Source organism: Trichomonas vaginalis, chromosome I (genome assembly GCF_026262505.1).
Source record: "Trichomonas vaginalis G3 chromosome I, whole genome shotgun sequence".
NCBI lineage: Eukaryota > Parabasalia > Trichomonadida > Trichomonadidae > Trichomonas > Trichomonas vaginalis.
Window position 1 is genome coordinate 24,910,402 of NC_067203.1, and position 22,184 is coordinate 24,932,585.

The following is a 22,184-nucleotide window of genomic DNA, read 5'->3' on the forward strand; positions in this document are numbered from 1 at the left end:
AATATTTCAATATTTATGACATTTCAATGTATTAAGTGGTCTCAAATTGAGCTTCTCAAATATAAGTTGGCCTATTCAAATAATAAAATTAAATAATATTTAAAATAATAAATAAAAGTGATTGAGGTCATAGCAAAACGGCTGTTTCAGTCATTAATTCTTAAAAATAAAAAGGGTAAAAACTAAATAAAATGGGTAAAATTCAATAGTGTCTGTGCTATCTTTCAATTTGAAGGTGTCTTTTGAAACCGCAAGACACATTGAATTTTTGAATAGTGTATTATGGTTTGACAGACACCAATGAAAAAAATAAAATGATATTTATTTTAAATATATAAGATCCTTATATAAAATATAAATATTTTATCGTTTTATTTTCTTGTTTTAGAAATGTTTTTTATTGAAAAATCAATAAAACTAACTCCAAAATAAAATTTTTGATTTAAAGACACTATGATGACACCAGGCAAATCTTCCAAGACACCTATCGTCGGGAATCTAACAACCCTAGCGGTAATTTACCGAGGTTTCCGCACACCGGTTCCTTTTTTTAGGAATTTTTTAGATTAAAAAATATGCTTTGTAAATCATTTTTTGTAAATCGGCAAAAATTTGGAAATATTCTGACGACAATAAATCTGGGAATAGTATTTTAAATACGAGAACAACCTATTTAAAAGTGTTTCGCTCGATTTTGTATAATTTCAAATTTTCGCATATAGCTTTCCGTGAATTACCGTGATTTTACCGCCACATCAATAGTTTACGACACTTTTTCCGTAAATTGAGTAGTTTACTGCACTTTTTCCGTAAAATTGAGTTACGGGAATCCGTAAGATTACCGTACCTCACTTCGAGTTGAAAATAGCATTAGTATATAATAAATAGATATATTATAAAAAAAAAAAAAAAAGGGTAGTGGGGCCTCCAGGCACTTCGTGCCCTCTAGCCCTGAAGATGTTTAGTATAACTTTGTCCGGACAAGTAAGGGTCTATCGTCGCTACAGGAAAAGTTACAGGCGTTCCAAGGAAGTATACTTTGAGAAGCCTTTCCCCCTTATAGAATGAGATAGGACGGTTATTTTACAAAACTGACAACACTTTGACCGAGTAGTTTTTTGTGCTGAACAAAAAGTGTCATATAAACATCTGTCAAAAACCGTTTTTTACTTCACTTAAAATGCCACGTAAGCTACGTAAGAATATACGTAAGAGGAAGAGAGCATTGAAACATCCAATAGTAAAACTGACACCACAACAACAGTTGCAACAACAAATTATGAATGACCCCACTATGTTGCAACAAATGTCAAGCAACCCTATGCTTTTAAACCGAGTTATTGGTGCACAGAGTGGAGGTTTAAGAGCGGCACTTTTAGCGAAAATGGCAGGCTATGGTGGAGCTGCAGACGGAACAGCTTATAACCCTCAAAGTCAAATGAATTTGAGTTCACTCAAAAATCAAATAACAGATGTCAAAAAGTCAAACATAGACATACAGAAACAAATAAGTGAAAACGAAAAGAAACTAGAATATGACAGACACACAAAGAAACTCAATGAGTTAAACGTAGAGAAAAAGAAGAAAGAAGAACAACTGAAAGAACTAAGTACAGAGGAATATGCGAAAAAAGTGTCAGAAAAAGCAGCAGAAGTAGCAAAAATGGAACAAGATGTTATAAATTTGAAAAACCATACTACTCAATATAAAGTACTGAAAGATGAAGAAATAAAACAAAAAGCCCTGAAGACATATATGGATAGCGATGAGTATAAAAAAGAAGTTGAAGCAAATGTAAAGGCAGAAAAACTTTTACAGTTGCAAAACCAAACCGTACAGTATGAAAACTTAGCACAAGAAAGTAAAAATAACGACGCAGCCATGCAAAAGGCAATGAAAAGCGCAGAATATATAAAAGCTAATAATGACTGGTTAGATGCCCAAGCCAACGCCAAAGCAGCCCAACTTATAGGGTCAATAAGGACAAAAATACAAGCGGATGAAGACAGTTCAAATGAAGCTTTAATGAATGCTGACTTTAAGAATGCCTTCGAAGCTCTTCATAGTAAGGTGAAACAAGTGAACGATTTCTCATCTGGAAAGAAACTGAAGTCTGAAGGTTTCGACAAAGAGTTAAGAGAAGTAGCACAAAATATGACGAAAATAACAGATGCAGCAACGAGACAGGCAGTTCAAAGTGCCTATGACGCCGTTAGAGCAACTGTTGTGGAAAGTCAAGAAAAAGAGTTACAACAGACCAAAACAGACCTAGTAAATGCTTTCTTAAAAACGAAAAGTCAGGTAGGACATTATGCTGCAGATGGAACATATGTGCCAGCTGGTGGAACTTATATACCAGCTGGTGGAACTTATATACTAGCTAGTGGAACTTATATACCACCAAACCCTCCAAGAGAAGCACCTGCACCAGGACTACCTAAAACATTTACATCGTCACATGGACACAGACACAGGCATGCACCAAAACCAACAGTTCAAAACACTGCACAGCAACAACCACAACCAGCACCACAACCAACAGTTCAAAACACTTCACAGCAACCAACAGTTCAAAACCCTGCACAGCAACCAACAGTTCAAAACCCTGCACAACAACAACCACAAACAGAGCAAGGACATAAAAGAAGTAGAGAACAAGGAAACCAAGAATTCTTAAAAATGCTTAAGGAAGACTATGGTTACCCAGATACTCTTGACTTTAGTGACAGATATAAAGAAGCTATTAGAAAGTTCAAGGAAGGAAATACTGACCCGAACCTATTTAGCTTTATGGTTCAGCACCAAATGGGATATAATTTCAAACCTGGAAAATACAAGCTCGCTAAGGGATATGATTTAATAGCATATCATCCAAATGACATGGATGAATTTACTCCGAGATATTTGGTGTCAGAGCTAAATGATAATTCAACTCTCTTCATGAAACGCGTAAAAAATAGAGACGGAACGAAAGAAGAAAGGTTTATGAGTCCGATGACTTAGATAGGGAACTTTTTAAAAACGGTCTCGGAATATATGAAATGCCAGCAGATGAGGTACAAGAAACTCCACAGGAAGAAGTTCAGATACAACCAGACATGGAAGAAATAGTTCAGCAACAACAGCTAGAAGAGCCTGAAGGAAACAAACAAGTCCCTCCTTTGGAAACTAACTTCACAGAACTAGATGAAGATTTGGAACAGCCGAAAAATCTTGACCTCAACAAGTGTATGCGGGGAATATGGAATCTTTCCAAGAGTCTAAGAAAAATTCGGCTGACATAGTAGAAGAATATCGAAAAATGTTCGCCGACATACAAAAGACTCCAACATCAGATGAAAATATTCAGCATAGAATGGAAGAACTGAAAGAAAGTGTACGCAAATACAACAATCCTTTTTACTTACGACCATATAACGTTCAATCTTTGGCTGAACTCGGTGAAAATAAAAGGTTAAATTTCAACAAAACATATAGAAATGAAACATTGTTTAAAGTTCATTCAGAACCTAACCAATATGGAAACAAACCTACTTTTGTTTCTGCAGACTATGGAACTACAATGAGATGGGGTCATAAAGCTAATCCGGATAGGTGGTTCATAAACTTACAACCACAATTCCAAGAAGTTGTAGACGCAATGGAAGTGAATGGTGAACCAGATATAGCTGGTATTTTCAGCGCGGCTTTAATGCCATTGAAAGATATGAAACATGCAGATATTTTGGACCAGTATGAAATGAACATGGCTGATGGAAATATAACACCTGACGTTCTAAAACATTTATCTCAAAGAACTACACAGAACCATAAAGATGGTATATTTGGTGAAGAGTTTAGAAAGAAAGTTAGGGAGAGAGAAGGAAGAGAACCTATTGTACATGACCTTGCAAACGAAAGTTTACAAAATGTCATAAAAACTTACTTTGCAGACAATGAACCGAGAAGGGATGAATATTTAAGAAAACTCAAATGGACAGTACCAAATGAAATGTTAGTATTGAAAAACATGTTCCATGACAAAATAAAACCAACTACAGAAATAAATGACGCAAGACTGAAACATTGGGTAAAAGCTTTCCCATTCACAAAAGATATTATTGGTAACATGGAAAGAAAACCAGACTGGCTACAAAAACATATATTTGGAAACGAGCATATTCCATATGGACAAGCTATATTTGAAGAGCTTGAACCGGAAACTCAGGAAAGAGTCATGCAAACAATAAGCGACGACTCAAATACAAACTATGACAAAATCTTTCTAGGATATTGGTTACCTGAGATGGGCGACCAGAGCCCAAAGGCAAAAAGGACATGGGAAATTTACAACATACTAGGTAAACATGAGGCAAAGATGCAACAACTTGAAGCAGAGGGCAAGTTACCAAAAGCGACACCAAAGAAGAAGAGTAGAACAAAGTGAAAGTAGTGAAGAAGTAACTTCATCTAGTGAAAGTAGTGGCAATGAAGGAAAAAGAAGAGTTAAAAACTCAGTCAGGAAGAAAGTAAAGCTTGGTACGAGTGGGTTCTATTATGACATATAAATCCAACTATTCTATATTTTTACCCATATGAAATGTACGCCGCTCAGAATATAACGCCAACAGTTTTGGATGCCATGAACGGAAATGTTTCCGAATGGTATAACGAATGCGACAATGCCATTAGAAGGTCAGAAATAGTTCCTGGAACTTACGAATATACAACTGCTGTTTCTTATGGAAACGTAGGTGAGTTTGGAGAAGGTTCTTCAACAACAGTAGATATTGCTTGCGACAGGTTTCATATTATTTCTATTGACAACTCATTCTTATACGTGGAACAAGACATTGAAATAAAACCTTCTGCCAAGTTGTCTGACAAGAAAGGTTGCAATGGAATTTTCTATGTCGGATACCAATATGCTCCAGAAGTTTTCATGTGATATAAGATATATTCTAACTCTGACTTAGTTCAAACAGTAACATGGGCAAACTATGAATGGTTCGCTTTGAGAAACTCAGTACAACCACAAGCTAGAGAACAAACAGACCAGTATGCAAATATTGAGAAAATAAGAAGACTTGACCCTAACGTTCCAGGAGTTTATGTTAACCTTTCTGGTTCAGATGGAAATGCTGCCACTAAAGTAAAACTGAAACTTAGAGTTCCTTTGTCATCTTTCCTCATCTTCAGGTTTTTAAGATACTTGCCAAACTGGGCAGGAAAAATTTCTATCGAACTTACTCCAAGCAAAAATAACTTAGTCATTGCACCAACACAAGACCCATTCACTCTTACAGACGTAAAGGGAACAAATCAAACGTCATTCGCCGAATTTTGCAAAGACAAAGTTGACTTAGACTTTGGTTTCTCAAACTTCAACAATGAAATAAACTATTATTTCAATGCTGCTGGAACTGCTTGGGACCCAGTTAAGTTCACATGCGAAAAGTTTGAATGCAAGAGAATAGAAAGCAGACTTGCAGTCTATATGTTGGACCCAGATATTTCAAATGCTTTAGCTGCCAAATATATTGCAGTTCCACTTATGTTCCCTATACACCAAATATCTGTCAAAGACTTTGCAGGTGAAGTTGGAAACCAAAGTGCTGACCCAGGTGCAAGAACAGATATTGCTTTAACAACTGCAATGAAACATGCAGATACTATGTTTGTACTGTTCAGACGAACTATAAATGACTATTCTTGTTTCTACAACCCCGGTATTAAATATCATATAAACATAGATGGCAAATATTATCCAAGAGAAGAATATTCTACAGTTGAGGATATGAGGTCATACAACTTGACATTAGATGCTATGAACTTTAACAACAACTTCACAACAACCATTAACCCTGAAATGCAAAGTTCTATTATGCCATATGTGAAAGTATGGACTCATACAGGAGGTCAAAAAACTCAATATACAAATGGAGACCGTTCAAACTTTTGGCTTGGCATTCCATTTGCTGACTCAGAAGACTTTATGGGTGGTATTTCAACTGTTGGTACTGTACAAATACAATATACTGGTGACAGAGACGGTCCAGATGAACTGAGAGCAAAGAAGTTTACAAAACCAATAGCACTTTTCACGGAAGATGCTCTTTTGAAGATTCGTTCGATGAAACCTGCTGGGGCTCCTCAGATTGGCATAACGACAGCTTCCATCGAGCAGATTTTGGCAGCAGGTCAGTAAGTTGTTCTTGAACTGACTTCTCTCCGTCAAATATTGACAGTACGCCAGTTTTGACATAATATTGTAAGATAAACTTACCTTTAGAAATATCTGTAAGTTTTGTTGTTATATTTTTGTCAACGTCAAGAACTTTCACCATTTCAGTTATACCAACTTTCTTTGCTTTATGGAAATATTTTGGTTCAGCAAAGACTGCTATTCTATAACATTTACCATTGTTTGTATAAAGAACTATTCTGTCAATGTATTTGTATTGTTTGTGTGTGTAAACTTTGTTCTGCTTCAATTCGAAGAGATATCCGAATACGTCCATCTTTTTATTCTAAGTAAAATGTCATTTCCGAAAAATAGAAGCGTAAGTGTTTCAAAAGGTTTAATGACGGTGGCAGATGTGAAGTTAAATTCACCAACTCAAACAAACAGTCAAAGTGTTGTTGTCAATGTCAAAGACAGAGATGTTGAAGTGGGGAAACCATACGAAGACAAAGATGGTATAACAATTGTTCCTGTAAAAGAACCAACATATCCTGAAGTTAGCAGAGACTTAAGTTCTGTTGCAGATATTCGAAACGACTACCAACAACTGAAAGACAAACTTCAAACTCAGGAGAAGATTTGTCAAGCTTTAAGTATAATGTTAAACTTGGTCGAACACAACCCTGTAAAAGTGAACTCATATGTCATTGCACCTCATGAAGTTTTGAAAGAACTATTGAAACTTTTGACAGAGGCAGACGATATAAACATCAAAGAAATAGAACCCGACATTAGTTGCTGTGGTGTTTCATATAATGTCATTGACAAGATATACGTTATGAAAGGAGGTGAAACGTTGAACTTAAAGTATAGTTTCCCAGACGTCATAAAAATATTTGACGACCACAACATTTCATTAAAATTTATTTGCTAAGTAAAAATGTCAAAACTTCTTGAAAGATGTTTGAAGAAAAATAATATAGACTTTATTTCATGTAAAGGACTTTACACACTTTTGAACGATATGAAAGACCCTGTTTTGTTTGTTCGTGTAGACAAAGGAAAGTTCTATGTCTTTACAAAATATTTGAACTTCTTAGACAGAGAACTTCAAGAAACGCCATGTGAAAGTTTAGATGAAGTTCTTCTCCACTTTCAGAAAAACTTTTAAATATATATAAATGGCAGAAGACATAATGGTTTATACTATTACGACTAAAAACCCTGAGTCATATAATTCTATAACAACAAACTTACAAAGTCCTCAAGGACGATATTGTAAACTAACCTTAAACACAATGACGACTAAAGCCTGTTTTGCTCTTTTGACACCAGAAGACTTTATTGTTGTGAATGGTAAAAAATACTCCTTTGAAGATACTTACTCAGATATACCACCAACAGGTTTTGTTGACTTATTTAATACTTTAAGTACGGGTGTAACATGTGCTGCAACTAGAGCAGGTTTCATTATGTTTGGATGTCCGACTGAGTTTACTATAAACGATATGAGCTATAATACAAAACTTATTTCTGGTTTTTACTACCAACAGTTTCCTATAACAGGAAAAGGTGTCATACAAGGAATGTCTATTCCATTGACATTAAGCACACCAATCTTATATATTGTTTCAAACTTAGGTTCAAAGTGTTATTCGAATGTCGACAGAAACTATTATGACCAAAAGATACTTATGCGTATAAACAATACTTTCTCTGCTGGTTTGCCTATTGTTCATTCGAATGCAGAATTTTCAACCTTAGTGAACTCAAACACTTTGGCAAGTATAACGTTGACATTAGTTGACGCAAACTTTGTTCCTGTAAAACTTTTATGTCCTATGTATTTGTCAATGACGGCAGAAAGTTTCGAATTGGAAGATGCAACTGGTGAAAGTATTGTATTACAAGAACAACTTCAACAACAAATAGCTCAAGAACAACAAATGCAACAAATGCAACAACAAAGTCAAGAATAAAAAAAAATATTTTTTTTATTTTTATAAAAAATGTACAGAATAGATGTTTCAGATTTTTATGACTTCCAAGCATTCAGAAATATGTGTCCATTTAGAGACTATAACAAAGCAGTCGAGAATTTGAAACGTTTAGTCATTTATGTCGACTCTGCCCCAGAATGTTATGTTATGAAAGAATGGGATGTAGTCTTTAACAAACCTAAAGCGACAATAGTTTCAGAACAAGAATGTAGACAGAAACTTAAGAAAATAAAAGTTGTACAAGTTGGAATGAAGATGTTAGATGCTTGGGATATCTTATTGTCAAAGTTAGAAGATTTTTCAGTTCGAGGTATAAAGTTCTATACACCTTCTCCAAACTTCTATTCTATCTTCACTGGATATAAATACGAACAAGTAGAATGGAACGAAAATATTATAGAAGCTTGGTTAGACCATGTCAAAGAAATTATATGCAATGGAAACGAAAAGGTTTATGAGTATATCTTATGTTGGTTTGCAAACATCTTACAACATCCAAGTGCTAAAAATGAAACTGCTCTCATTATAATTGGAAAACAAGGAACTGGTAAGAACACATTCTTTACAGATATTTTGTGCAAACTGTTAGAGGGCTATTCGAATCCGAATATGACAAACTTAGAAAACATCTGTGGCAAGTTTAACTCCTCAATAGAGAATATGAAACTTATAGTTTGCAATGAACTTCAAAGTATAGATACAACAAAAGTTTTGAACTCAGATGCTTTGAAGAGTCTTATAACAGACAAAGTTGGAGTTGTTGAAAGAAAATATAAAGACCAAAGAGTTTGTGAAAATGTTGCAAACTTCATTATGGTTTCAAACAATGCTGTTCCGATGAAGTTAGAAAGTTCTGACAGAAGATATGTAGTTGTCAGAACGTCAGATTCTCATATGCAAGACACAGAATATTTTGACGACTTAGCAGAAACTTTGACATCTGACTTTTACAACCACTTGTTCTCATATTTTATGACATTAGATATTTCAAAGTTCAATCCAAGACAAATTCCACATACCGAAGAGAGACAAACATTGTTAGAAGCAAACAAGAGTGTATATGAACTGTTCATAGATGAAACTGACTTTGAGTGTTTAGATGAAAGGTCATTGTACGATTCGTATAAACAATATTGTCAAGAATATGGTTATATGACAGCGTCTAAACGAACATTCTTGGCAAATGTCAAAAGTCTTTTAGATGTTCAGAATGGTGTATATACAAAGAAAATTTTTTCTGAGTAAATTTAAAACAAAAATATTTTTTATCCGATAGAAAAGATGGCAAAATTCATCTCAGTAAACAAGTACATGTCAGGACTTAAAGAAGAACTAGACCCATTCACATATTTGAATGTTTACTTCTACCATTTTGAAAAGTCTTCATTCAGCAAAGTTTGGAACATCGAACCAGTTAAGTTTGCTATTGTGACTAAAAATGGTGCGAAATTTGAAGACTTAGACATAGAAGGTTTGTTAGCAGTCAAAGAAAGTTTTGACAGAAGGTTTTCAAACCTTAAAGAAGGCAAAGCATACAAACTTGTTATACCTTATGAACCAAAGAAAGCAGACGACTATGAATATTATGAGTCTAAGATAGTTGAAGTTCAAGGTAAATTGGGTAAAAAGATTTTAGAGTCTAAGCCAGTGTTTGCTCCTAAAGAGGAAGAGAACATTGACATTGACCCAGAAATGTTCTAAAAATAAAATTTTATTTTTACATGTCAAATTTCTTTTTCTCTGGAACTGGTTCAGGTTCTTTCTTCTCTTCTTCTACTTTCTTTTCTTTCTTTTCTTTCTTCTTCTTTTCTGGTGGTGAGACGTCAAATTTCTCCGAACCATATTTATGTAAAAGTTCTTTGTCCTTTAATAGCTCATCTATTCTGTTTTCTATTTCATCTTCAAGAACAGCGCATGTGTCTTCTTTGCATTCTAAGAACTTTTGTTGGACTTCATCTTTCCAATCGGTGTCATCTCTGTCAACAAGTCTGTCATTGACAAATTTTAAGACTGCTCTGCTTAATGTTTTATGGTTCTTGTCATATTCCAGAAACAGAACTTTAGAACAAATTCACCTTTCTTGTTTACACTATGTAAGATTTTATGGTCGACAGATGTTTTGCTGTCAAAAAGCTTGTCTCGAATATAGATAGCGAAATCGCTAGACATTTTCTAAAAGATAAAAATTTTAATTTTTCTAAAAATATGTTAGAAAAAAAGTTTGCTGACATTGACAAGAAATTTGAGAATGTTTTAAACAAGAAACAAGAGGAAGTTAGAAAATGCTCAGATAAAGCCTATACATGACAAGTTCTTATTTGCTCAGAATGGTATAACAGGTCTAATTGCACCACCTGGGTCGGGTAAGACTTTCACTTATCTTAAAATGGCTGCACAACAACAAGAACTAGATGAGAAGAACCCATTCTATGAGTTAGTTGTCATTTGTAGTACTTCTGGTCAATTTGACCAAACCGTCAATTCGTTCAAAGATATTATAAAGAAGTCTAAGTTAGTATGTATAAAAGACTCTGAGTTGTTAGATTGGATAAAGAAGTACCAAAGAAGAGTTTTGAAGTATAATGCTATAAATGAGTATATAAATTCTAAGTTTAAAGACCCAAATGAGGAAATGCAGAGAATATTAGAGAAGAAACACTTCAGAAACAAACAGAAAGAGATAGAATACATTTCGAAGAAATTGCAATCTTACGATTGGAAGACTTACCCTCATAGATGTCTTCTTATCTTAGATGACTTTGCTTCTCATCCTTTGTTAAAGAACAGAGAACAAGATATGTGTCGAATTCTTAAGAAGCTCAGACACTTTAACATCTCAGTTGTCATTTGTGTACAGACAGCCAAGAGTTTAAGTAAGGATGTAAAGAGAATACTTACTGACATTGTACTTTTCCCCGGATTGTCCGAAGACGATTTCATGGAACTTATGAAAGAGTCCATGGCAGGTAAGTTTGACAGACATGAACTATGGGAGAAGTACAAAGTCATACAAGACCCTCATACTTCTTTCAGAATTCATATCTACGCAAACAAAGTTCAAATTGTAAAAAGTCAAGCTTGAAAAATCTAAGTGTTTAGTCTTAGTAAGTAAGTCTGTTGTGGTTCTGCAGCTTTCGGTTTCTCTGGCTTTGGAAGGCATTCAGGAAGAGGAACGTCAGTCATCCGTTTGTGTCCTGTCGGAAGGAAAAATTTTTCCTGTTGGAAGGAAGAACTTTTTCTGTCGGAAGGAAAAACTTTTTCTGTCGGAAGGAAAAACTTTTTCTGTCGGAAGGAAAAACTTTTTCTGAAGTTCGACCAAAAAGTTCTCAATTTTCGAAAATTTGAATGGTTTACGGACGGACAACAGAAAAATTTTTTCCTGTCGGAAGGAAAAATTTTTTCTGTCGGAAGGAAAAATTTTTTCTGTCGGAATGAAAATTTTTTCCTGTCGGAAGGAAAAATTTTTTCTGTCGGAAGGAAGGACTCGGAATGCCAGAAGGATTTGACAAGGCAATTTACCTAATTGAGCTACTTGAGCCATCTGAAGTCAAGCTTGAAAAATAAATGGTTCATTTACTCTGCTTGTTTGAAGTTGTCAAAATACTCTGTTATTTTTTCCTTTAACAATGACAAATCTTCTTTGAATGTAAGTATTGTACAACCTTTAATATCATAGTGTGTTTGAGGTAACGTATCTTGAACTATTTGTTTCACATCTTCATTTGGGGTCATTGAAATCGGTAAGTTTTTGCGATAGAACCAATTTCTGTCAGATTTGTAAATCTTAGCAAGGTCGTAAAAGCTTTTGTTGTTTCTTCTGACTAAATGCAACATAACCATATCTCTGTCTTCTTCATTTTCCATCTCTTCAGTATAAATCATATACTTATAGTTCTTTTCCTTTCCTTTTGGTACCGAACGTGGTATTCTTTTCTGAATGCTTTTGTCTTTTGCTTCAATGACTTCATCTTTTGCTTCAAGCTTGTTTTCCATCTCTTCACGTTCTTGTCTATGAATTTCGTCAAGAAGTCTGTAAATATTCCAAGCATAACGAGCTGAAGCCCACATTGCAACAGCATTTACAAGAAGTCTATGTACATACCAACCTCTCAAACCATTTGGCAAATTTTTACGATTTTCATGAGTTTTAGGCGACCCCGAAGGAAGTCGGTCTCGCTGTGCTTCGCTCAAAAGTTCTTGTGTGCTTTGGTTTTTGAACCAATCGTCTGTATGTTTGGTATCTGGAGCAAAACATGCTGTCAAAATACTTTGCATTTGGTACATATCGTCTTTGACCGAACGAATGAGACGGAGTTGTTTGTTAAACTGTATGTACTCGTATTCTTCATTTATAGCTTCATGGACTATAACTGTTGTTGTGTTCTCTGTTGTTGACATATCTGTCTTTACATACAAAATAAAAAAATAAATAAAAATAAAACTAACTTTATTTTTTCTATCTTAAGGAAATTCATGATTTTCATAGAGTCTTGGCGACTAAGTTTTTTTACTTACTCGCTGTTCTTCACTGTTTTCATACGGAATCTCTTCTCTCGGTTTTCCGAGGGAAGCAATCTTATGCCATTTTACTCAGATTTTTGTGCTGAATTCAGCAAAAATATATTTTAGGGTAGATGGTTAGATCTAACCTCTTTTCTCACCTCTTTTTTTCACAAGCGTTTTACATGGTATATGTTGCGATGGTTCATGACTCTAAACAGTTTTGTAGCCTCTATTTCTTCTTTTAGTACATCGAATGTTTTAACAATGCCGAAAGTTTCTTTATATTTCTTCTTGACGTCAGATAGAAGGAAATCTTCTGCTGTTGGATAGTTTTTGTCAAGACTTCTTCGTAATGAGCGTAAATCAGACAAAAATATATTTTATGTTAGCATGTTAGATCTAACACGTTTTCTAACACGTTTTCTAACATGGTCTAAAACATACAAAACTCATGAAATTTCATGATTTCATCGTACATGTTTTGTCAAGACTTCTTCGTAATGAGCGTAAATCAGACAAAAATATATTTTATGTTAGCATGTTAGATCTAACACGTTTTCTAACACGTTTTCTAACATGGTCTAAAACATACAAAACTCATGAAATTTCAAGACTTCTTCGTAAATGTTTTGTCAAGACTTCTTCGTACATGTTTTGTCAAACATGAACGTATATGTTTTGTCAAGACTTCTTCGTACATGTTTTGTCAAGACTTCTTCGTACATGTTTTGTCAAAACTTCTTCGTAAATGTTTTGTCAAACATGAACGTATATGTTTTGTCAAGACTTCTTCGTACATGTTTTGTCAAGACTTCTTCGTAAATGTTTTGTCAAAACTTCTTCGTAATGAGCGTAAATCAGACAAAAATAAAGTTTATGTTAACATGTTAGATCTAACATGTTTTCTAACATGTTTTCTAACATAACTATTTACAAGCGTTTTACATGGTATATGTTGCGATGGTTCATGACTCTAAACAATTTCGTAGCTTCTATTTCTTCTGTCAGTACATCGAATGTTTTAACAATGCCGAAAGTTTCTTTATACTTCTTCTTGACGTCAGATAGAAGGAAATCGTCAGCAGTTGGATAGTTTTTGTTCAGAAATGCTAACATGTCCATTTTATCTTCTGCTGGCTTTTCTGCTTCTTTCTTTAAATCTGCATAGTCGTTTCTCATACGTTCTATCTCTTTGACGGAGTAGTTATATTTCCTAATTGCTGCTTTACATTTAGAACATTGCGGGTTCATTTTTGCGTTATATTCTGAAACCTTACCTGCTAAAACAACTAAAGCGTCAATTGCTCTCTTCATCTCAAACATAGCGGGTCTTATTTGTTCATTCCATACCTTACCTCTTCTATCTTTATCTCTTATCTGCCATACACATTCAGCAACTAACGAAACAAAGTTGTCGTAGGTCTTAAATTCTTCAGATTTATATATGTCAGAGATGTTCTTATATACCATGTCGCAATCTTTGTCCATAACCTTATGGTTGCAATGAAATCCTAGAAACTCATAGTTTACCTTACGAATGAACTTCTTTATTTCTACTGAGTCAGTTGGTTTCACTTCTATTTCATCGAATTCGGGAATAGTGAGTTTTTGTTGTTGGATTTCAGGTAGTTTGGGTAAATGGTCGATGAGGTCCTGCATTTCATAAAGATACTGTTCATTTGTTTCATCTTTCGCACTACAGTCTAAATTACTTGTTAAAAGTTCTTGCTTTATCTTCTGGATTTCTGTTTCAAAAGTATATGAAGACGAAGTGAAGCTTTTCATTTCTACCAACATAGATGTTGGATTCATGACTAAAGAGTTTGGTGCTGTTGTTTGAATTGTTGTTGTTGTGCCGATTGTTGACATTTTTTATTTTTTTATACAAAATAAAAAAAATAAAAAAAATAAAACTAACTTTATTTTTTATTTCGGGAAAATTCATGAAAATTCAAGAGGTTAGAAAACATGTTAGAAAACATGTTAGATCTAACATGTTAACATAAACTTTATTTTTGGGTCCTTTACACTCATTACGAAGAAGTCTTGACAAAACATTTACGAAGAAGTCTTGACAAAACATTTACGAAGAAGTCATGACACTTTTTCATTAGATAACTGTTATTTTTTGACGAAGTGAAGAGTAACACTTCGTCAAAAAAATCCCTGAAATCATATCTTTTATACAAAAAAATGAAAAAATGACACTTTTTCATTAGATAACTGTTATTTTTTGACGAAGTGAAGAGTAACACTTCGTCAAAAAAATCCCTGAAATCATATCTTTTATACAAAAAAATGAAAAAAATGACACTTTTTCATTAGATAACTGTTATTTTTTGACGAAGTGAAGAGTAACACTTCGTCAAAAAAATCCCTGAAATCATATCTTTTATACAAAAAAATACAAAATAAAACTAACTTTATTTTTTCTATCTTAAGGAAATTCATGAAAATTCAAGAGGGTAGAAAACAGGTTAGAAAACAGGTTAGATCTAACCTTCTACCCTAAATTATATTTTTGGGTCCTTTACACTCATTACGAAGAAGTCTTGACAAAACATTTACGAAGAAGTCTTGACAAAACATTTACGAAGAAGTCTTGACAAAACATTTACGAAGAAGTCTTGACAAAACATTTACGAAGAAGTCTTGACAAAACATTTACGAAGAAGTCATGACAAAACATTTACGAAGAAGTCTTGACAAAACATTTACGAAGAAGTCATGACAAAACATTTACGAAGAAGTCTTGACAAAACATTTACGAAGAAGTCATGACAAAACATTTACGAAGAAGTCTTGACAAAACATTTACGAAGAAGTCTTGACAAAACATTTACGAAGAAGTCTTGACAAAACATGTACGAAGAAGTCTTGACAAAACATGTACGAAGAAGTCTTGACAAAACATATACGTTCATGTTTGACAAAACATTTACGAAGAAGTCTTGACAAAACATTTACGAAGAAGTCTTGACAAAACATTTACGAAGAAGTCTTGACAAAACATTTACGAAGAAGTCATGACAAAACATTTACGAAGAAGTCTTGACAAAACATTTACGAAGAAGTCATGACAAAACATTTACGAAGAAGTCATGACAAAACATTTACGAAGAAGTCATGACAAAACATTTACGAAGAAGTCATGACAAAACATTTACGAAGAAGTCTTGACAAAACATTTACGAAGAAGTCTTGACAAAACATTTACGAAGAAGTCATGACAAAACATTTACGAAGAAGTCTTGACAAAACATTTACGAAGAAGTCATGACAAAACATTTACGAAGAAGTCTTGACAAAACATTTACGAAGAAGTCATGACAAAACATTTACGAAGAAGTCTTGACAAAACATTTACGAAGAAGTCTTGACAAAACATTTACGAAGAAGTCTTGACAAAACATTTACGAAGAAGTCATGAAAATTCAAGAGGTGAAAAAAGAGGTGAAAAAACAGGTGAGATCTAACATTCTAACATAAATTATATTTTTGGTCCGGGAACAACTTTCTCTCAATTGGAGCTGTAGCATACTCTTTGCGTAAGCGGTTCAGACCTTCTTCGAACTCTTGGTCTCTCTTCGATTTGGATTGAGATTGTGAAAGTTTTAAAATAAATTGTTTTCATGAGTTTTCTACGATGTTAGAAAAAATGTTATTTTCTAATATCTTCACATTCAATACTTTTTCAGCACTTTTCCGTAGTTATATATGAAAGACAATTCGAGATAAAAGTCATAGTACAATGGAATAATATGTTGCACACCATTTGTTGTGAACCAAACTTGAAAGTCAGAGAAACTGTTACTAGGTAGTTCGTAGAATTTAGAAGCAAAGTCATAAAAGTCCTTACCAATACATAGAAAACTATTGTTGCTTGAACTGAAACTTGCATGACACATAACATTTTGAGGGTCAAACACGTTTCTATAAACTGTCAAATCTGCTGGTGGAAGTATAAATTTAAATGGACCATCTGGTGGTAATGGTTCGTTCTGGTTTAGTAACCGAAGAAATTGTGCCCAAGAACGTTTGTCTACTTTCCAAAATAAAAACTCTGTATCTCTTGGAGGGTTAATTTCAATCTTTTGAAATGAAACGGTGGAGTTCATCTTGTCATATTCTAGTTTCAGATAGTATGTTCCATTTAGTAAAGAGTCGTATTTTTCTTGAAATTCCCAATAATATTTGTTCATTTGAGTTTGAAAGTCATTTAGAGTTTTCTCAAGACTTTCGTCTGAACGAACTGTAAAGATTCTCATTTCGTCAAATTTGTCTATTAGACCATCAGAACCTTTATACTGCCCATGAAAATATACTGCGAACATAAATGCGTTAGTTCTATTTGAAAACAAAACTCTTCTAAATCCTATTGCCTTTGCATCTGAAGGACTTTGAAGCCAACGAATTGGATAGTCAAACCTGTATGCTCGGGATGAAATTTCTTCATCTGAAATAGTCCTACCAGCATTTGTAAAGATATAGTCTAACGGTTTTGTATCTGCTACTTTTGTTCTTTGTTTTTCAACCTGAAGCATTTAATATATGTAAAAATATATTGTTTTAAAATGGTATGCCATTTCATATTTCTCATCTAACAAACAAGTTTCCCAACGGTCTTCTCCAACAAACTCAGCGTACATTTCAAATTCGAATAAAAAATGTCACTTTTTTAAAATAAATTTTTACTTCATGCAATGTTCACTAACATCGAAAGGCATGTCCATAAGACGTTCTTCTTCTAACCTCTCTAGTCTGTTTGGATAATTGGCACGTGCTGTTTCCAAATCCATTTCGTAGGTCAGACCAGCCAGTTTGTCATAGACTTTTATGGGTCTTCCCTTCCTATATTTAAACTTCTTCGAAACTCTCCAACCATATCTTTGTAACTCTGCTTTTATTCTAGCAGATTTTCTATCCATTCTATATGGGGGCATTTTTATAAAAATAAAAAAATATTTTTTTTCTTTACTTTACATAACCGCCTGCTGCCATAAGTCTTTGACGCCAACCCATACCAGCTAATGAAGGTTGACTTGGTTTAGTTTCCAAACTAAACTTTGGTTTTGGTTTATCTTCAGTTTTTGGTTTTTCTTCTTCTATCGGTTTTTCGTCACTTTTCGGTTCCTCTGACTTTACTTCACTTGCAGGAACAGTTGTGTCGTCAACATCTTCATAAATATCATATGCCATTTGTTTTTGTTTTCCTTTCAACTTTTTGTGTTTGTTGTAAAGTTTAGAATATTTCGACTCTAAGTCAATGAGATGTTCTATAATGAACTGTTGGTCAGTGAAGTAAACTTTTCCATCTGTTGTCTCGAAAGCTCCTTCAGACTTCAATATTTTATTTGTGAGAGTCTGTTTCTTTTTTGAGATACTTGCCGTTCCATTTTTATGAAAAGTGACTTTGTAGTTAGGGTTTGTATTTCCAGACCTGGCACTTTCTATTATTGAATTTTTCTCTTCATCTGTAAGTTCTTTGACAGGTTTTGACAATGGTTCTGAACTTTTTGTTTGTGGTGTCAAATCTACCGTTTCAACTTCTTCGGTCATTTCATCTCAGTAAAAAAAATTAGTTTGGCTTGTTTTCAACTGGTTGTTGTTGTTTTTTAAGTCGGTCTAAAACTTCCTGAGGTATAGGAAGAACTTGACAAACACGTGGTGTAACTGCTGGAAGCCGACAAATCCATCTTGAACCCATTTGTCTCAATGCTGTATTGTTCATTTCATCTCAGTAAAAAACTTTACATTCCCCACGTTTGAGGCGGTTGAGGTTGGTTATTGTTTACCCATTGTTGTGCATGGTTATATCCTCTGTTAAAGATCTTTCACCTTGGTCCATATAGTGTCCTGCTTGGTTATAGTAGTCATTTGCTTTGTTATAATAGTTTCCTGCTTGTCTTCCTACATTGTCCATCCATCCTTGAACTTTTCCTCTTGTTTCAGGATTTGGAATAAGATTTGTTGCATCTCGTGCTACATCCCAACCTTTCTGTACAGTTTGTATAATAGGTTGTGCTTTCTCTTTAAGTATACCTAATGTACTCAAAATCTTCCTTCCAACTCCAAATACACCTCTGGCTATTGTTCCCACTGCGGGCAAAAATCTGGATGCAACTCCTGCTAACGCGCCAAATAAACCCATTTCTTATAGGATAAAAAATGACGAATCCAAACAAGGACCCCTATGTTTCTAAGGCAACAAAAAAAGCACTCATGATAAAAATCTTTAGTTCAACACCAAATGCTTGGTTTATGGATATCTTGGAAAACATTCCGAGAGTTAGAACAGATGGACCACCATACTGGCTAATATTTGTCGGTCAAAACACAAGATACTGTGAAGCCATACCATTATGGTCCAAAAATATTTTAGATGTGAAAACTGCTTTGACAATATTCGTTGACAAATACCATCCAACAAAACTGACATCTGACTGTGAAAGTTCTTTCAAATCAGATGATGTAAAAAACTATCTGCGTTCAAAAAATGTAAACCAATATTTCATTGTCGACCAAAACCATTCTGCTCTTGGTGTCATTGACGGTTGTATAAAAATGTTAAGAGACTTAAACCAACCACAAGGTGGTGAAGCAAATGAAATGTCATATGACGACAAATATAGACACTTCTCCATGGCAAAGATGAGACAAGTTTTAAATATTTACAATAGCCGTAAAAAAAGGTTTGGGAAACCACTCCCCCGAAGAAATGAAAAAAACCCTGACTTAGAGAAAGACTATATATTTAATAATTTAGTCAAAAGAGACAAACAAGAAAGAATGCCGGCTTCAAACTTCAGAAAGGTGACAAAGTAAAAATAGAAATACCTAAACGCGACCCATATGAAAATACTATTGACTATGACAACAATGGGAACCCGACAGGTACTCACATTCGTGTTCGTAAAAATAGAAGAAAGTATACAAGAGAATATTATGAAGTTTTAGGCAAACATGGCAAAATGTACACACTGCAAGCAGAAGATAAAACTACTATTGTCAGACCTCGTTTCAAACTTGTCAAAGTTCAAGGTGGTATACTTTCAAAGACAGTTCCTAACAAATATAAGACAACTCCTGACGAATATGCTAAAGAAGTTGAAAATGACGACTAAGCATTTCTATACCATGCGTAAACTGTCATGTAAGGTGGCATGTAGTCTTTACTTTGTCCCGTTGTTTGCGTATATCCTGAAACGCGATGTGTATGTTTCCATCTCCCTGAGTGTTACCCCAGAAACAATTTATAGCAAACTGAACGTTGTCTTTAACATCATATCCTTTACCTTTTGTCATTGCTGACCAATCCCAAAATTTATGCTTATGCCAACCTGCTTGAGATGTACTTAAATCTATGTAGTGACTGTGTGCAGGTAAATTTTCACCTGAAATCGTTTTACTTCCACCTGTTTCCTTTGAAGAGTTTGCACAATACAAAAACCTGTCGACTATTTGAGTCCAAGTTCCAAAACCAAGTACTACTTCTGGTCTGGTAGAGTTCATTGAAACATATAATGAGCCAACCGGGTAAATAAGATTCGGCAAAATTTGTTTAAGCACATTGAGTTCCTGTCTTAGATGCATAATACTATTGTCATTAGATATCAAAGTATCTACAAGACTTGTTGCCGGTGGTATTGTTGGACCTTTACTTGGCAAGGTTGTGTTTAGTGTAATATCATCTGCTGTAAAAGTTGTAAAACTTGTATGTGTATGAGTCTTATCTGCTTTCTTCTCTAACTCATCGTTAACATAAGTTTTATCTGCTTTAAGGTCTAAACATCCTGAAACCCATCCTGTATCAGCTTTAACTTTAAAAGTCTCCGATGTCCATTCATGATACCATTCAACCCTTTCTTTAATTTCATTATCTTTTTCATCCACATATTCCTTATCCGCTTTCTTCTCTAACACACTAGCCACATATTCCTTATCCGCTTTCTTTTCAAGGCTAACGTTTAAGTTTGTAATATCAGATATAGAATGTATATGAGTCTTTTTAGAATATTCGTTTTCAGCTCTTGTCACTTCACTTGACATTTTATTGTCAACATATGTTTTGTCTGCTAGTTCAGGATGAGTATGTTCTTTTGTTGCATAAGCATTGTTAGCTCTTTCTTCTTCTTTTGCTATTGCATCGTCTACATATTCTTTGTCAGCTTTGTTGTCAACATCTGCTTTCAAAAGAAGTTCATTTATAGGTTTCTCGTTTAAAGTTCCTTTTGTTGGATTTATACAGACAGTATTGTTCTTCTTGTCTTGAAATAGAAACTCATCTGTTAAAGGGTTTAATGTCAGTTTTAAGTTTCCTTCTTTCAATGACTCAGATATCTTAGAATAGTTTGAAAAGTTTGTTGTGTTCTTATTTAGAGCTTGCATAATGAGTTGTCGGTTGTGTTGTATTTCTCTCATAGACGCTGTTTCATTTGACATTTTTATTCTAGATAAAATATGCTTTCAATAGAAAAAGAAAATTCAAGAGTTGCTACAACTAAACCATTAGATGAACTTTTTACTAATGTCGGTCAAAAGTTTGAGACAGAGACCGTAAAGCATGAAGGCTATCGTTTTGACTACCCATTAAGATGGCTAAGAGACCCATCTGTCACAAAAGCTATTGGCTTTCGTAGAATGAAGTTCATTTCAGAAGCCATACATGGTTTCCCATTTACGGTCGGTTTTGAAGTTCGATACTATAACAAAGAAAAACGTATGTATGAGAAATTTGAACAGGGAAAACTTTTACAAGTTAGTTTGCTTGTAAACTTAGAAACAACTCTTCAAGCTTTTCAAGAAAAAATAAACGATATCTATATCGAATATGCAAAACAGTATAACATTGACGAGGGAGAATACCATCTCGATATTATTTATGACAGGAAAAATGCAACTGTTAAAATCAATAGAATAGAAGACCTTGGAGAAAACGTTTATATTTCTACAAAATATAACAACTTGGCATGGTATAGATTTATGAGGATGTTAAATCAGCCTGCAGCATATCCAGTACACCCAGACTTTTATGAAGTCGAAAACCCTAATGGAACATATGAAAATGTTTTCGACCCAGCTGCTATTATTGTTCATGCTTCATTTTCTGGCGCCCAAAACTCTTTCTTATGCTTGGCAAATGACTTTTACGAAAAACCTACAAAGTTATACGAACCACCAAGTGGAAGTATTTCAGACTTTCAAGTATGGTTTACTACAGATGGAAGAAAAAGAATAATTCCATTATACCATGCGTTTTACTTAGAACTTAGTTTCATATACAACTACTATCGAACGGTAAAAATATAATTTTTTAATAGGTTTGAGGTGTTGGATTTGGTTGCCAACTAGACTGTGGTGCAGGTTCAGGCTGTTGTATAACAGGAGCTTGTTCTTCTGGTTCAGGGTCTTTAGGTATAATACCAACGAACTGACCTACTCTTTTACCAATATTTTTGACTCCGTTCCAAATTCCTCTTCCTACGGTTTTATTCCATTCCATATACCTCTTCCAACT

At 34.2% G+C, this 22,184-nt stretch overlaps 10 protein-coding genes and 5 pseudogenes across 15 annotated transcripts, besides 2 other annotated features; 7 read left to right on the forward strand and 8 right to left on the reverse strand.

Moving 5' to 3' along the window:
- Positions 1-897: 897 nt before the first annotated feature.
- Positions 898-970: a terminal%2Cinverted (terminal inverted repeat of Maverick-3 transposon ID:TVAGG3_1045900).
- Positions 898-22,184: part of a mobile genetic element that runs on past the window's edge.
- On the forward strand, positions 1,181-4,427 carry TVAGG3_1045910 (annotated as a pseudogene). Its single transcript has one exon. A coding segment is annotated over exon 1 (3,247 nt).
- On the forward strand, positions 4,581-4,928 carry TVAGG3_1045920 (uncharacterized protein; the record flags this gene model as incomplete). The annotated part of the gene is made up of 1 exon (XM_051255658.1): positions 4,581-4,928. One exon carries the CDS (start codon positions 4,581-4,583, stop codon positions 4,926-4,928), a length of 348 nt encoding a protein of 115 aa, XP_051081232.1.
- Positions 5,041-6,093, forward strand: TVAGG3_1045930 (annotated as a pseudogene). Its single transcript has one exon. A coding segment is annotated over exon 1 (1,053 nt).
- Positions 7,346-8,143, forward strand: TVAGG3_1045940 (uncharacterized protein; the record flags this gene model as incomplete). The annotated part of the gene is made up of 1 exon (XM_051255659.1): positions 7,346-8,143. The coding sequence occupies one exon, from the start codon at positions 7,346-7,348 to the stop codon at positions 8,141-8,143; it is 798 nt and encodes a 265-aa protein (XP_051081233.1).
- On the forward strand, positions 9,585-9,865 carry TVAGG3_1045950 (annotated as a pseudogene). Its single transcript has one exon. A coding segment is annotated over exon 1 (281 nt).
- On the reverse strand, positions 9,882-10,333 carry TVAGG3_1045960 (annotated as a pseudogene). The gene has a single exon. A coding segment is annotated over exon 1 (452 nt).
- On the forward strand, positions 10,797-11,246 carry TVAGG3_1045970 (protein of unknown function, DUF4106 family; the record flags this gene model as incomplete). The annotated part of the gene is made up of 1 exon (XM_051255660.1): positions 10,797-11,246. The coding sequence occupies one exon, from the start codon at positions 10,797-10,799 to the stop codon at positions 11,244-11,246; it is 450 nt and encodes a 149-aa protein (XP_051081234.1).
- Positions 11,738-12,562, reverse strand: TVAGG3_1045980 (KilA, N-terminal/APSES-type HTH, DNA-binding family; the record flags this gene model as incomplete). Its single annotated transcript, XM_051255661.1, has 1 exon — positions 11,738-12,562. One exon carries the CDS (start codon positions 12,560-12,562, stop codon positions 11,738-11,740), a length of 825 nt encoding a protein of 274 aa, XP_051081235.1.
- On the reverse strand, positions 13,598-14,536 carry TVAGG3_1045990 (organellar and viral DNA polymerase type B; the record flags this gene model as incomplete). Its single annotated transcript, XM_051255662.1, has 1 exon — positions 13,598-14,536. The coding sequence occupies one exon, from the start codon at positions 14,534-14,536 to the stop codon at positions 13,598-13,600; it is 939 nt and encodes a 312-aa protein (XP_051081236.1).
- Positions 16,351-17,211, reverse strand: TVAGG3_1046000 (uncharacterized protein; the record flags this gene model as incomplete). The annotated part of the gene is made up of 1 exon (XM_051255663.1): positions 16,351-17,211. One exon carries the CDS (start codon positions 17,209-17,211, stop codon positions 16,351-16,353), a length of 861 nt encoding a protein of 286 aa, XP_051081237.1.
- TVAGG3_1046010 (uncharacterized protein) lies at positions 17,359-17,595 on the reverse strand (the record flags this gene model as incomplete). The annotated part of the gene is made up of 1 exon (XM_051255664.1): positions 17,359-17,595. One exon carries the CDS (start codon positions 17,593-17,595, stop codon positions 17,359-17,361), a length of 237 nt encoding a protein of 78 aa, XP_051081238.1.
- TVAGG3_1046020 (phage tail repeat-like family) lies at positions 17,642-18,226 on the reverse strand (the record flags this gene model as incomplete). Its single annotated transcript, XM_051255665.1, has 1 exon — positions 17,642-18,226. The coding sequence occupies one exon, from the start codon at positions 18,224-18,226 to the stop codon at positions 17,642-17,644; it is 585 nt and encodes a 194-aa protein (XP_051081239.1).
- Positions 18,246-18,398, reverse strand: TVAGG3_1046030 (uncharacterized protein; the record flags this gene model as incomplete). The annotated part of the gene is made up of 1 exon (XM_051255666.1): positions 18,246-18,398. The coding sequence occupies one exon, from the start codon at positions 18,396-18,398 to the stop codon at positions 18,246-18,248; it is 153 nt and encodes a 50-aa protein (XP_051081240.1).
- TVAGG3_1046040 lies at positions 19,788-21,109 on the reverse strand (annotated as a pseudogene). Its single transcript has one exon. A coding segment is annotated over exon 1 (1,322 nt).
- TVAGG3_1046050 (uncharacterized protein) lies at positions 21,128-21,976 on the forward strand (the record flags this gene model as incomplete). The annotated part of the gene is made up of 1 exon (XM_001584395.1): positions 21,128-21,976. One exon carries the CDS (start codon positions 21,128-21,130, stop codon positions 21,974-21,976), a length of 849 nt encoding a protein of 282 aa, XP_001584445.1.